This window comes from Dipodomys ordii, unplaced genomic scaffold (assembly GCF_000151885.1).
Source record: "Dipodomys ordii isolate 6190 unplaced genomic scaffold, Dord_2.0 Scaffold47, whole genome shotgun sequence".
Classification (NCBI taxonomy): Eukaryota; Metazoa; Chordata; class Mammalia; order Rodentia; family Heteromyidae; genus Dipodomys; species Dipodomys ordii.
Window position 1 is genome coordinate 3,466,673 of NW_012267263.1, and position 14,609 is coordinate 3,481,281.

At 51.4% G+C, this 14,609-nt stretch overlaps 2 protein-coding genes across 2 annotated transcripts in view; both read right to left on the reverse strand.

Moving 5' to 3' along the window:
* The window catches only part of Sema4c (sema domain, immunoglobulin domain (Ig), transmembrane domain (TM) and short cytoplasmic domain, (semaphorin) 4C), a 13,044-nt gene extending 9,848 nt beyond the window's left edge, over window positions 1-3,196 (reverse strand). The window contains exons 1-2 of the mRNA XM_013019728.1: window positions 3,154-3,196; window positions 41-611 (exon numbers count right to left, since the gene is read on the reverse strand). Of these exons, the coding sequence (XP_012875182.1) occupies window positions 41-611; window positions 3,154-3,196 (614 nt within the window). The remainder of the gene's footprint in view (window positions 1-40; window positions 612-3,153) is intronic.
* A 2,619-nt stretch (window positions 3,197-5,815) lies between these two features.
* Fam178b (family with sequence similarity 178, member B) overlaps window positions 5,816-14,609 on the reverse strand; it is a 91,270-nt gene continuing 82,476 nt past the window's right edge. Inside the window, exons 14-16 of the mRNA XM_013019729.1 lie at window positions 7,768-7,845; window positions 7,266-7,418; window positions 5,816-5,848 (exon numbers count right to left, since the gene is read on the reverse strand). Coding sequence (XP_012875183.1) covers window positions 5,816-5,848; window positions 7,266-7,418; window positions 7,768-7,845 — 264 coding nt within the window. The remainder of the gene's footprint in view (window positions 5,849-7,265; window positions 7,419-7,767; window positions 7,846-14,609) is intronic.

Below are 14,609 nucleotides of genomic sequence, written 5' to 3' on the forward strand. Positions count from 1 at the left end.
CCCTCTGCCACCGCCCCTCGGTCCCGGCTCGGCTCCGCACCCCTGGGCTCGGGCTCCGAGCTCCGCCGGGCGCCGGCTCTTTCTCCGCCGCTCTCCGCCCCCTCCCCTGACGTCAGGCGGGGGGGTGTAGAGCCGAGGCCGGGGGCGGGACGCGCAGGCCCGCCCAGGAGGGGGCAGCGACCTGCGGCGACCGCCGTTTGGCCAGCTCCGCGGCCGGGAACGGGACCCTCGCTCCGCCCGGTGCCCGGCCGCCCCGGTGCCTTCGAGTCGGGGGCTGCGCCACGGCTCTCGGAGGGAGGTGAGGCCGGGGAGGGGCTGTGGGCACCGCCACGGGGGAGTCGCACTCACCTGGTCTTTCCGAAGTGTCCCCGAAGACCTGCGGCGGGCTGGGCTCGGGAATAGGGCAGAGAGACTCCCCCGGCGCGCTCCAGTTACGGAAACGGGCGCTGGCCAGCCACTTCGGGGCGCGCGTCCCGGGGGCAGGCACAGGGGAGGAAACCAAAGCTCCTCTTGGGGGCGGACCAGCGTGGTCTGTCGTTTGGCCCCAAATTCTGTCTCCTTTCTGGGCCCCAACGCCGCCCACTGGACCTTGTCCTCAGCCCGAACGGAGCCTACCAGACCAGCAAGACTCTCGAGTCTCTGATAGCTAATGCCTTGTTTTCAAACTCCAGGCAGAACCTACCCCTGGTGTCAGTGGAAGGCTGGTTAACCAGTGATTCCAGCCCTTCTGTTCTGATGACAGGGGCAGAGGGGAACCACGCTGTGAACCAGCACCATCTTCAGAACCGCCAGCCTCCTCCCACAAGCCTTAGAAGTAACTTGTAGCTCTGGTCTTCTGGGCGGTTTCTGGCCAATCCTCCTTGCCAGCTGGTCCACCGAGCTAGGCAGGTGGACAGAGTAACCTCAGGGAGAATGCCCCACAGGCACTTGGAGATAGATGCCACCCCCCTTGGCTAGAAGGGCAGGGGTGAAGGGCCTCAAGGCCCCAGCTTTCGCCTGGTAACTTTAAGCCATGGGGTAATCCTGGAGGGGGGAACACATTAGGCCCTGTCAGCAGATCTGCAGTATAAATCAGCCCGACAGCAGCTTTTGTTCTGAGTTAAAACTTGGCATCTGAAAAGTGGAGACCAGAAGAGCAGTGGAGATAATTGAGAAAGTCAGCCCAGTTTGGTTTTGGTAACAATTGGGTCTTTGCTGCTACATATAAAGGCCCCTTCTCCCTAACTGGCCAAAGCTGCATTTCCCAGCATCTTTCCATTAGGACCAAAAAACAACAACAAAAACTGTGGCCTTGGAGATGCTGAAGATAGGAGCCAAACCAGATAACAATGACCATGGTGGGCAGGGGAAACTCCTTGTTGAAGTTGCTAGTTAGGGAAAACGTACAGTACCCTCTTTCCCTCCTCTTGATTAGACCCTGTATCTATTTAAGTTAGGGTAAATTGATAGGCAGATGCACCCACATTTGTTCTGAGCCTCAGATCTTGCAATCTGCCTTTCTATTTCCTCTACTCTCATGCCCATACTTTAAATAAAGTTGGTATTGATGGGACTGGGAAGGGTTAGACAGGAAGATCTTAAGTTTGAGGTTGTCTAGGGCTAAATAGTGTTTGAGGCCAGTAAGTATTGTTTCTCCCATTTTTATCAGAAAGATTAAACAACAGCCCAAATTCAGGTCACCAGAAAGGTCAGAATTGTTATTGTTGGTCATGAAGCTTGAACCACTTTGAGCCACAGCTCCCCTTCCAGTTTTCTGATGGTTAATTGGAGATAAGAGTCATGGAGGCTGGGAATGTGGCTTAGTGGTAGAGTGCTTGCCTAGCATGCATGAAGCATGTATCAACTCCTCAGTACCACATAAACAGAAAAAGCCAGAAGTGGTGCTGTGGCTTAAGTGGTAGAGCGCTAGCCTACCACTGGGACAGTGCCCAGACCCTGAGTTCAAGCACCAGGACTGGTTAAAAAAAAAAAAAAAAGTCTCATGGACTTTCCTGGGCTGGCTTTGAACCACAATCCTCAGATCTCAGCCTCCTGAATAGTTAGTATTTCAGGTGTGAGCCATGGTGCCTGGCAAGGTCAGAATTTTTTTTTTTTTTGGGTCCAGTCGTGGGGCCTGAACTCTGGGCCTGGGTGCTGTCTCTCAGCTCTTCAGCTCAAGGCTAGCGCTCTACCACTTGAGCCACAGCGCCACTTCCGGCTTTTTTCTTTTTGCTTATGTGGTGCTAAGGAATCGAACCCAGGGCCTCGAGCATGCAAGGCAAGTGCTCTACCACTGAGCCACCTTCCCAGCCCATGGTCAGAATTTTTAAATTAGACCTGGGAGCTGGGAGCTAGGAGTGGTGGCAGAAACCTATAGTCTAAGCTACTAGAGAGGCTGAAGCCAGAAGACTGCTTAAACCTATGAGATTAAGATTCACCTGAGCAACCTAGCAAGACCCCATCTCAAAAAAACAAATAAAGCATGTCTTCCTACACTGCTCTACTTCCTATTTTTCCTCATCTTCAAACCTTACCCTCAGTCTCTAGGTGTGAAGGTTACTAGGCAGAGACCTGAGCTCCCTGGCTCTACCTCCAAGGTGGCCCCAGTGGAAAGTTTCAAAAGGCGGTTTGGTTTCATTGGCAGGGCCAGTGTTGTTCTGTACCTCAATGACAGGTGTCAAGGTCCTCCAAGCCAGGGATGTAGGTGGAAAGTAGAAGCCTCCAATGGAGCCAGTCCTTCCCAAAGGCTTCTCAAAAGCCAGGCTCCAGATACCCCTTCCCTTTCCTACCTCTGTGCATTTCTTGCTATGCTCTGTTCATTGCCAGCATTGGTCTTTTCCATGAGTGGGTGTCAGAGGATAAAGTTTCCTAGACTATTTGCTCATGATTCATGTGTTTTAATAAAAGGAAAAATGAGGATTCCTGTGTCTTCTATTAAGAAAAAGATTAAAACCAGAAAGGGGGGGAGGGGGAGGAAGGCTCATCAACCTGTGTAGTCTGCCTGGCATATTCTATGGGAGGCATCCACCCTTCAGGTCTTAAGCCTGAAAAACCTGAAGATGTGTTACATGCCTCCCAAGACTCCCCAAGATTCCCCAGGAGCTCAGGCCAACCTCCATAGATGGCCCTATTGGTCATAGGCTTTGGTGCCCTGCATTTGAGCTACTCACTGACCACTCTCTAGCGGCGGCTCTCTGTCGAGACCCAGGGCACACATCGGGTTCTCCAGTCAAGGCCACCTGGACCATTTCCAAGGCAACAAGGAGCTGTTCTCAATCACATATGGGGAAGTGAAAAGGGTTGGGTGAGCCACCCTCCAGGGAGCTTTCTGAGGACCTGGAGACCCAGGAGCTGGGACATAGGAAAACAGCTTCCTCTCTACTTCCTCCAATAGGAGAGTTATCAAAGCTGTCCACCTGGGAAGCCTTTCCCTTCCCAGCCCCTCCCTGTCACCATCACCAAAAGGAAGCAGGAAAACATCCGTCATCACAGCCCCGGATGCTGTTTTTCCAGTGGCTTCTGTCAGGATATCCCCTGCCTTTTCCCAGGGGCTGAAGGGTCAAAGACCTGGAAAGCAAATGGTAAAATTGCCAGCAATACTGCTAAGTGTTTGGCTTTGAGGAAAGCAGGTTTTTAACTGATGCCAGCCTGGCTGCAGCTCTTTGGTCAGCTCCTAGCCAGTCCCAGACAGGGCACATTACATGGCCCAGGGGATAGTGTCTGCCCTTGGGCAACCTCACAGTGCATACTTCTGCTCAGGTTACAGCCAGGTCTCTGGAGAGACTGCGTTGTCACCAACACCTCCTCTCCCCTTGGTATCCATTTCTCTCTTGGGGTTGAGTCTGCTTGAGGAGCAGGGAGTCAGGCCTGGGGAAGAGGACTTTAGATGTCTACCTTGATGGCCAGCTTGATTCTGTTCTCAGAACCAGGTAGGCGCAGCTTCAAGAACTGGAAACTCCCCAGTTCAGTGTCTTAAGACTCCCTACTCCTCATCTGTGCTTGGCAGTAAGAACAAAGAAGGGAAATTTCAAGGTAAATTCCAGGTTTCGGAGCAAACTGAACAGTTGAAGATTGTCAGGATGTGCAATAGCAGAAGCAGCAACAGGCCCCAAGGGAGGAGAAGAGGCTGGCTCCCTAGAGTCCCTGTTTTCTAAGGCCTACCTGACGCTGCTGGGCTACGGTGGTGTCCCCAGCCAAGTGGCATGTGATGCAGCCAGGAAGAGAAACCAGAACTCTGAGTCAAGCCCATGGGCATCCAACTCACCCTGGCCCTGGAAGGGTTTCTTCCACTTCTCATGTGGCAAAGACTTTGAGGCAGAAAAAAAAAAAAAAGTCCTGTGTGCACTTGGTGCTGTGCTGTGCTCTCTGAATAATAGATATCCCCAGCTCCTGGCATTCTGGGGACAGAGTGAGGCAGCTGTACCTAAAAACAGGCCCAGGAAGAGCTGAGATCTATTTTGGGTCTGTGCCACTTGTCCTAAAGTTCCTTTATTTGGGGGACAGGGGGTGTCTTTTAGTTAATCCACTTTACTATAGCCCCTTGTATATGAAAGACAAGAAAGGAGAGGGATACATAAACAGAGAAAGCTCCATGAGAGACCTTGGAATTCAGTTGATGTGTGGGCACAGGCTAACAGGTTCATCTTAAGCCACTTTCTTTTTTTTGGGGGGGTCCAGTCGTGGGGCCTGAACTCTGGGCCTGGGCGCTGTCCCTCAGCTCTTCAGCTCAAGGCTAGCACTCTACAACTTGAGCCACAATGCCACTTCCAGCTTTTTTCTTTTTGCTTATGTGGTGCTGAGGAATTGAACCCAGGGCCTCAGGCATGCAAGGCAAGCGCTCTACCACTGAGCCACCTTCCCAGCACCTCTTATGCCCCTTTCTGGCCACTTCTTGTACTGCCTGCAAAGCTTCAACCCAACAGATCAGCCTAGCCAGGGATTCTTAGGAGTGACCAGACAGAGAAAGTGGACACCCAGGGGCCTCCTGGGGACACAGAGAACACTCATTTCTCAAGTCAAAGATATCCAGTACCCTGCTCTAGGGATCCAGACCTATTAAACTGATCTGAAGGCGGCCAAGGGAAGCAATAGCAAGATCTGGGACTGTAATTTGGACCCCCCCCTCACCCCAGCCTCCACTCCTAAGTCTGGGGAATTGGACTCAGAGCTCTGTAATAAATTGAATTAAGCATAATTACAGCTCTGACCCACCATCTGATTCCACATGGCCTCCCCAGTAGAGTTGGAAGTATCCTCTGATTATATTCAAACAATGTTCCCTATCCCAGCTCTGAGGCTCCTAACACCTCTTGGACCACAGGACTAAATGCTCCTCAGTGGGGATTTACAGTGTGGTAGGGAGCAGGGGTGGGACCTGAAGCCATCAAATGACTGTCAGAGGTGACAATTCAGCACTGGGCAGTTGGCTCTCAGGATAGGGATTGAAGAAAGTCTCCTAAACCACTGATGTTGAACACAAGACTTTAATGTGCACAAAGGAACCTCACAATTGTGACAGGGAGAAAGGAAGGAGATGGGGAAACTATGGCCAGTTAAGAGAGCCCCCGATCCCCAGGAAGCCGGAGCTATGGAGTCAAGGCCTTAGGGAAGCAGAGCTATAGCTGGGTGGGGCAGGGGAGCTGAAGGGTAGGTCCAGCAGGGAGAGGCTGACCCCTACAGGTTAGGGGTTTGGGTGTGGTGGTGGCAGGCTCTTGCTTCATCAGGCAGGTCAGCATCTGGCTTCCTCTGGCCTCCTTTTTTTTTTTTTTTTTTAACTTCTTCAGTGCCTTGATCACTAGTGAAATGAAAGGCTCTGGGCTGCCTTGCTCTTGTCTCTTTATGTGCTTTTCCACGGACTGAAATACTGAGCCTAAGGAGAAAAATAGGCCATGATGTCTGACCTTGGGTACTGACCCCTGTCCCTGAACTCACAGTGTCCATTCAATATTCACTAATGGGGAGGGCAGGGGGAGGATGGGAAGGGATGGAAAGGAGAAACAAAGGAGGAGGCTTGATAAGAAATGTACTCATTATCTTGCCCATGTAATTGGAACCCCTCTGTACAGTATTTTCACAATTAAAAAAAAAAGTTAAAAACATATCCACTAATGGCCTCTCTGTAAGGTGCTATGTGAGCAAAACATAGGCAGTCAACAGATCACTTGACCACTTGACCACAGTGCCAAGAGAGGGCCTTGCCACATAGGTTCTGGGGGTTTGGAAGGAAGGTGCCTGTACCTGGCCACCAGGCCACCAACCACTTTGCTTTGTCTTCATGATACACTGTTTCCCACTGGATACTAGATTGATCCAGTTCCTAGGGGATCAGGGTTAGGTCTACCGTCCAGCTTTATCAGGGACGTGGTGAAATCTGAGCCCTAAGCCACAGCCTGTGACTGAGGTGTCAGCCCTAAGTCAGAGGTTAGAGGGAAGGACAAGAGAAGAGGCAGAGAAAGGCAAGCTGGGAGCGGGGAGCCATGGGAGGGAAAGGTACAGCAATGCACCTGCCAGCCCCAGTTGTTTCCATCAAGGACTGGGGACTTGGAGCAGGAGCACTCCCCAAGCCATGCCCCCAATATGCTGTGTGTTGGGTTAATGGAGGCCAGAAGCGAAGGTGTGAGTGGAGACTGCACAGGCGTGAGAGTCAGGTTGGCTTTGGGCCCTGAGTGTGATACTCATACTCACGTGAGCTGCCTACAGGATGGGGCAAGGCAAGTTATTGAGTGAGGAGGGGCCTCTGGTTAGCTTGCTCGTCTGTATAATGGGTTCCTAACAGCCCGGGCTTTGTGAGGATCTTAGGGATTCATGTTGAAATGGATCCTTAGCCCAAATATTTTAGCAATAAACGTTATTTCCTAGAAGTTCCGAGAAAAGTCAAGGGCTAAAGTTGCTGCTACAGAAATCAGAAAGAGCCTACGAGTGTTCCTCCAACGGAGTATGAGGCCAGTCCATGGCCTGCATCTGGTGCCCCTTACTGGCCTTGCTCCGGACAAAAGAATCCACTCCCCGGAGCTTAGTTTCTCTTTGCATTTGGTCAGGAACAGGCCTCTCTCTATCTGCCACCCCTCCCCCTACACTGGCACTACCATCCTGGGCACAGGATTCTGGATAAGAATGATGAAGATCCCTGAGGCATTTCTATTCTTTCCCATCCCCCGGCCCTGTCCATCCAGTCCCTCTGGAGCTTAGCAGCTGCAGTGGGGGTGGACATGCTGCTGGCTCTGGCCAGCTCTGCCCAACTGACCACTTCCTTCCTCTCCTAGGTCTAAGGGGTTAAGGGACACCACCTGGGGCTGACAGTGGGCCAACAGCTCCTGCCAACGGATGTAGATCTGGGTGGCCAGGTCCTTGAGTTTGGTCCGGTGCATGGCCTGGGGGCTCTCCCGGATATGGGTGTTGATGTGGCGGTCCAACTGCATACACAGCAGCTGCAGCTCTCCCTGTGGAGGTGGAGACCAGAGGGAGGGTGTATGGCATGATCCAGGCACATCCCAAGGAGAGGAGGGGTCAAGAGGGAGTGCTAGGTCAGAAAGGGGGAGAGCTATCTCTATGACTGCTTGGAAGTTGGGCAAGAAAGGGAGGATAGGGCTGGGACAAGTATTCAGGGACAGGACAGGATGCCTTGTGAAAATCTGAGGGGTTCAGTGGGAGGAAGAAGCCCTGGCACGCTCAGCATCTTTCCCTGGCCTCTCACTCTGCAGTTCCTGAGGGAGGGCTGGCTCCATCCTGATCCCTCCCACACAGCTGGACACCCCACCCTACTCTGGCCTAGCATCTTGGGAGACTCACCCACTGGTCTGGAGTAATGTCCTGGCTGCTGACCACCACTCCAGCTAGTGTCAGGAGGCTATGGCACAGGTAGCAGACCTGGGGAAACAGAACAGATGGATGCTTCCTTAACTCTGCCCTGGTCTCTCAGGTCCAGTGGCCTGAGGGCAGACTCGTCCCTCCTCGGGAGTCCAGCAACAGCTTCCAGGAAAGGCATTTTCAAAACGGACTCAGGGAAGTGGAGGTGTGGCTCAAGTGGTAAAACAGCAGCTTTGAGCCATAAAGCAGGATCCTCGTACTCTGATCTCTGTGCACTCTGTGTCTGCTGAGGCACCTCTACCTACGGGCATTGCTGGGGTGCCACTGTTTCATAGATAGCCTTGAAGCAGCAAAAGGAAGCCCCATTAGGGGAGGGGAGATATGGCCTACAGCTCCCTGGTTCTGCTTACCTCTCCTGTACAAACCTTGGCATGGCCTTGAAGTCAAGTGAAGAGAGAGGAGGCAGGTGGAAGATGGTTTGGGGTAAATCTCTGCACACCTTTCCTACCAACTCCACCCTCATACTTGCCAGTGGATACTTCAGAGGTGAAACAGGACACAATCCCATTCTAACTGATGAGAGAATGGGTTGGCTCCCAGGAACCCTTGTCAGTATGGGTTCCCCTCATTTATGGGGCATTTGTCTGCTAGGTTGTAAGAATGAGATATGGGAGCATTCTAAAGGCAGCCGGGGCTCCTGATGAAAGGTAGCCTTTCCCGGCACTCTGAATTGCTGTGGCACACTGACCCTTATCCAGAGGTCCCTGCTACCCTTCCCCTCTGGCTCCTTAGGCTTGAGATAAGGAGAGCAGCTGCAGCTTTTCTGTAACTTTGCCTGTGGCAGATAAGTAGCGCTGAGGAAGAACTGGGATGGGAAGAGGAAGGCCCCAAGGATGGGCAGCTGCGCTTCAAAGTAGCCTAAGGCCTCCTGCCCCCTGCCCCAGATCTTATCACCTGCCCTCTTAGAGCACGAGGGGGTACCCAAGGAATAGTCACAGACTCTTTGAACCATCCCAGGAACCTCCCTAGACAGAGTTGGAAACTTTTTTCCTTTTTTTGGTCATTACTGGTGCTTGAACTTGGTGATATTCCTGAGCTCTTTTGCTCAAGGCTACAGCTCTACCAGTTTGAGCCACAGTACCACTTCCGGTTTTCTAGTGGTTAATTGGAGATAAGAGTCTTATGGACTTTTCTGCCTGGGCTGGCTTTGGATCGTGATCCTCAGATCTCAGCCTCTTGCATAGCTAGGATTATAGGTGTGAGCCACCAGTGGCTGGCTGCGGGGAACATTTCTGAGGGCTCTAGCCTTGGCATGGTGAACCTCCAATATCTTTTTTTTGGGGGGTCCAGTCATGGGGCCTGAACTCTGGGCCTGGGCGCTGTCCCTCAGCTCTTCAGCTCAAGGCAGCGCTCTACCACTTGAGCCACAGTGCCACTTCTGGCTTTTTTCTTTTTGCTTCCATGGTGCTGAGGAATCAAACCCAGAGCCTCATGCAAGCACTCTACCACTGAGCCAACTTCCCAGCCCTCCTCCCTGAGCTTTTTTGCTCAAAGATAGTGCTCTACCAATTAAGCCATAGCTCCACCTTTTGCTTTTTAGTTGTCAATTAAAAATAAGAATCTCAAGGGCTTTAGTACCTGGGATGCTTCAAACCATGATCTCAGCCTCTTAAGTAACTAGGATTACAGGTATGAGCCACTGGAGTCTGGCCTGTTCAAGTTTTTTTTTTTTTTTTCTTTAAAAATAACTGCCTGGCTGGGAAGGTGGCTGGGTGGTAGAGTGCTTGCCTCACATGCATGAGGCCCTGGGTTCGATTCCTCAGCACCACATAAACAAAAAAACAAGTGGCACTGTGACTCAAGTGATAGAGCACTAGCCATGAGCTGAAGAGCTGAGGGACAGTGCCCAGGCCCAGAGTTCAAGCCCCACGACTGACAAAAAAAAAATGATACTGCCTGTTATAATTGTACTTAACCTGGTTTGGCACAGGGTGGCATGGGGGGGCAGGGGGGGGAGGTGGGAGGTGGGTAAGAAAGAAAGACATGACCTTGAAAAGAAGCTGAGGCCCCTCTTGGAGAGGGTAAACCACTTGGCCCTGAGCAAACTGTTGGTGAGGAGTGACTGGAGATGTCAAAGAAAATACCTAAACACAGTGGAGCCTGGGAGAGGGTGTGATAACCTGTGAACTGTCCAGGTGACCCGTCACCTCTCAGACCTTTGATTTTCACTTGTAAACACCTTTCTCCGGTAAATAATCGAGGCACTTGGAAGGACTACCCCAGGGCTCAGTGCAGGAAGTCTCCCAGTAGTATGGAGGCTGTGGAGTTCTTCCTGGGAGAGGCGGGGTGAGGAATGCCCCGAGGGATACCAAGGAGGAGGAAAATCTGTCAGTGGTATTTACCCAGTGCAGTGGGGGATTTGGTGAAAGAAAAAGTGCACTCAGCTCTGGTTTCACAACTTCATTCTTATGCTGATTCCCACAATTGCATTTGCAGGGAAAACCCCAGAAAAACGAATCTGAGTGTGTTTAAATGGGAGTGGGGGCTGGAGAAGGGGAGACAAGTCCAAAAGGAAATCCCATTAACCATATTTTATAAGCTGTTTTTCCAAAGAAGACAAACCTGCCTCAGCCTGAAGGTTGGACACGTTCTCCTTCACTGGATGGCACTCCCTAGAGTGGATCCTACAGGAAAGGAGACCTCTAAGATGGGGCTGGGGGTTCTAACCATGCACATAAATCATGGCCACTGCTGGGGTCCCTGGTAGTGCTTTTGAAAAAGTAGTTTCTATCTGGGGTCTAGCTCAGAGGGATAGGATTTGTCTTAGCATATGCAAGGCCCTCTCCAGCTTCAGTGTTGGCACAAGGTAGGCCTGGTCTCCATTTCTTTTTCTCACTGAGGATCTCAGGTACCACAGGGTCTCACTCTTTCCAGACCAAGTGCAGCAGGCCTAGCTCCTTCCAATTGCTCTCCTCTGAGTGCAAGTCGAAGAAGTGACCCATTACTGGGAAACTGGGGGTTCTGGACTAAAAGCAAGCTGAACCTGAGCCTCCTCTAAAACGCTACTGCTTGGGAGACTGGAGGTAGGCCGGGGTACAGGGCAGGCATGGTAGGCAAACGAGAGGCTGCCCTGAAGTTTGTGAGGTAAACAACAAACGTGAGACAGTGCTTCCTGCTCTGTCACAGTGACCAATTCTTGAACTCAGCAAGTTTGCTCCTGTCCTGGCTGGCACTACAGAGACATCAAGCCTCCTCCCATCTCTCCCTTCCCCCACCCCTGCTTCTAGTAAGAAGCAGTGGATATGGGAGGGTGCCTGTGATGCCAGCCAGATTTCAGTTTGGGGGGAAGGTCAGCATGGCTTCAAGGTCGGCTCTATGCCCGTGGGTTGGGGCTATGCTGCCCAGGCCTCAGGCCCTTGTCTGACCAGCTCAGAAACTCAGGTCCTCTCACATGAACACAAGTCAAGGACAGGAAGCAAACATGAAATAGTACCCAAGAAACCTCAGCACGAACTTAGAAAAAAGAATGAAACATGTCTGGACCCAATGCTGATGAGAAAAGGCGGGACCATCCTCTGGCTGCAAGAGCTGTGTTTCTATTTCCTGGGTCTCTCCCCAAAGCCTGGAAGGCAGGCTCTTCTCAGAAGCTGCATGCAGCACATTGCTTCATTACTGGCTCTAGAGACCTAAAGCAGGCCCTCCCCTCCCCTCCCCTCCCCTTGGGATGCGTGATGGCAGACAGCCCGCACTGGGCTTGTCACCCAGCAGGAGAAGGACAACTCCTCTGTGGTGTGCTCTAGCTAGTTCTGATCCCAGGAACCACTAGCTAAATCATCCAGCTCAAGTGAGACCCATTCGCAGCACTTTTGTTACGAAACAAAAGGGAAACATGGGTGGACATTTCCCAGGAACTTTATCCATCAGGAAACCCCGGCCCCTAGCTAATGCCAAGGGAGCAGCCTATGGCCTGGGGTTACTTTTGCCAAAGAAGGGCAGAAAAGAGGGGAAGTTCTCAGGAAGCCATTTGCATAGAAGGTCAGGACAATTCCTTCTAAACTCGGGTCATAACCGATGATATGGCCTCTCCCTGGACAAAAATCTTCAAATGGAGTCCTTTTCCTAGAGGCTGTCAGGCAGGAGAGGAGGGCAGGTGTTCTGTGTGCTAGAAAACTTTGTGGGAGCAGCTCCAGGGAGTTTTTGAGACAGCTGCTGGGGTTGAAGGAGGACAAGGCTGACCCAGGAACACCTGCTAGGGGGGATGAGACTGACTCATAAGCTGTGGTGCTCCAAGCCACAATGCTGGGGCCCAGGAGCTCACCCCTACAGATGTCCCTGCTCTCATTCATGGAGCTAGCTCTATGCTCCCAGACGGGGACACCAGGACCCAATACAGCCTCATAGGCTTTAGGTGGTGGCTACCCTTAGAAATATACATTTGCCTGGCCTTGAAGGCCTGAGGTCCAGCCCAGACTGACAACTAACTCCAAGAAAAATATTCTGTCTGAAGCTGTCTAATGGGTCATGCCTGTAATCTTAGCTACTCAGGAGGCTGCGATCTGAGGATGGAGGTTCAAAGCCAGCCTAGGTAGGAAAGACTGTGAGATTCTTATATCTTATTAACTACCAAAAAGCGGAAAGTGGAGCTGTAGTTAAGTGGCAGTGCTACCCTTGAGCAAAAAAGCTCAGGGACAGCACCCAGATCCTGAGTTCAAGTTATAAGGCAGGTATAAAAAAGAAAAAGTTCTGCCTGAAATGGGAACAAGTGCTCTAAAATCAATCTAGTCTGCACTGGGTTGCCTTGGACAATTTCAGACCTAAGGCAAGAGCTAGGCCATGATTCATTTGACTTTATTAAAACAAAACAAAACATGATATTATTATTTAATTTAAACTTATCCATTTAAAATATGCTGACCCAGTAGGGCATGTAGAAAAAGCCTGATGACCCCCCCTTTCCCCTGCTTTTTAGCAGATTTGGAAGCTCAGGCTTAGGGAGGTCCCCAACATGCATGACTCCTGTCCAAGGATGTCTGGGCAGAAGCAAATGTCTGGATTCTCACCTTTCAGCAGGACAAACTACCACAGTGTGGTGATCCTAGGGCCCATGGGGATGTCCTTTTCAGCCTGTGCCCCATGGGCATAACTCATGTGCTTCTCCAGGGGCTGGGCAAACCAAACAATAACAACAATAGGTAGTAGTGAGTAATCCAAAGGTAGGGCTACTCTCAGGCCCCAGGCCAAGAGCTTCAGCCTGGGGAGGGAGCCAGGGCTCTTCTGGCTGGTGAATCCATCAGAACACAAGATTAGAGGCATGCATTTTTCTAGATGTATCTCATCTGAACCTGTTCTGGAGAGTAGCACTTGTCATCATCAATTGCTAAAAGGTCACTTCTTCCTTGTCCTCAAGACCAAACTAATCACCTATTATCATTGTCCACATAGCTTCAGTTCTAAGGTTATACTCTCTGACCTTGGCCTGGACAAACACTAGAGTAGTAAGCAAGAGCGGCCATCTAATGTCCCCAAGGAAAAGCTGACTTTGGGAGTGATTCTACCCAGAACAGGTCATCAGTCCCATCTTAATGAGAAGGAAATGACAAGGACACATGACCAAGTGCTAGGAAATGAGACGTGTGACATAATACCTCTTTCAAGACCAAGGTCCCTGGAGGCACAGGGTCTGAAGGCCAGAGAGCAGACGTCACAGGCAGGACCTGCCAGACTCATGACAGCCAGCGTTTGCTATGAGGGACACTCTCTTCTGTAAATGAAAGTGGCTGTGGGGTGTGGGGGTGGGTGGAGCCCTAAATATGGAACGGGGATGAGGCTGCTCTAGGATGATGGGAGACAGGCTGGTAGCATCTGGACAGGAACAGGACTTCCGGCTCAGCTGCTGGGAATGGTCACTGCATGGAAAGTTACTCTCAGGGCCCCGCTGGGTGGAGAAACAGGAGGTCTCTTCCCAGGCTGCTGGAGAGCCTTGGGAAGCCCACACCCTCCACTTCTTCAGAATGTGAGCTCGGTACCTGCACTTGTAGCTCCCCTCGAGTTCAGAAGCATCAGGCCCTGTCACACTGGTTTTCTCTTTTAAGCTCTATCCCAACTTTTTTTTTTTTTTTTTTTTGGTTGGTCATGGGGCCTGAACTCTGAGCCTGAGCGCTGTCCCTCAGCTCTTCAGCTCAAGGCTAGAGCTCTACCACTTGGGCCACAGTGCTACTTCCGGCTTTTTCTGCTTATGTGGTGCTGAGGAATTGAACCCAGGGCCTCATGAATGCAAGGCAAGCGCTCTACCACCTTCCCAGCCCCCTCTATCCCAACCTTGAAATTGAACCTTGAGTAGCCTTAGCTCCTGCTGTGGATACTGAGGACAGAGTGGGAAATGGGAGGCTCTGGTACAGAAGGCTGGCGTGGAACAGTGATAGGGGCTAGGATAAAAGCAGGAAGGTTCAGGGCTTTTTTTCCCTATACATGTGCTGTATGGTGGTCATCTCAGATGTCTAAACCATTCCTACTTTTATGGGAACCACCAAGGGGTTGTGAGCGATCCTTAAGAGAAAGTTCCCACCCAGCTTATCCTTCCTCTGTGGCTTCCTGCTGTGGTGGAGATGAACCAGATGACAAGACAGGGATGCTAGGCTCTTCCTGCTTCTGCAACTGGGCCTAGAGACCCTGATCCTTGAGGGGCCGGAAAATCCCAGCTCCTTCAGTGGCCCAGACAGTGACAGGAATCTTGGTGCATGTGTGAGAGTTGACACCTGTGTGTGTGTGTATGTGTGTGCGTGTGCACATCAGCATGTGAATCTGAATGTGAGAGTAAGTATATG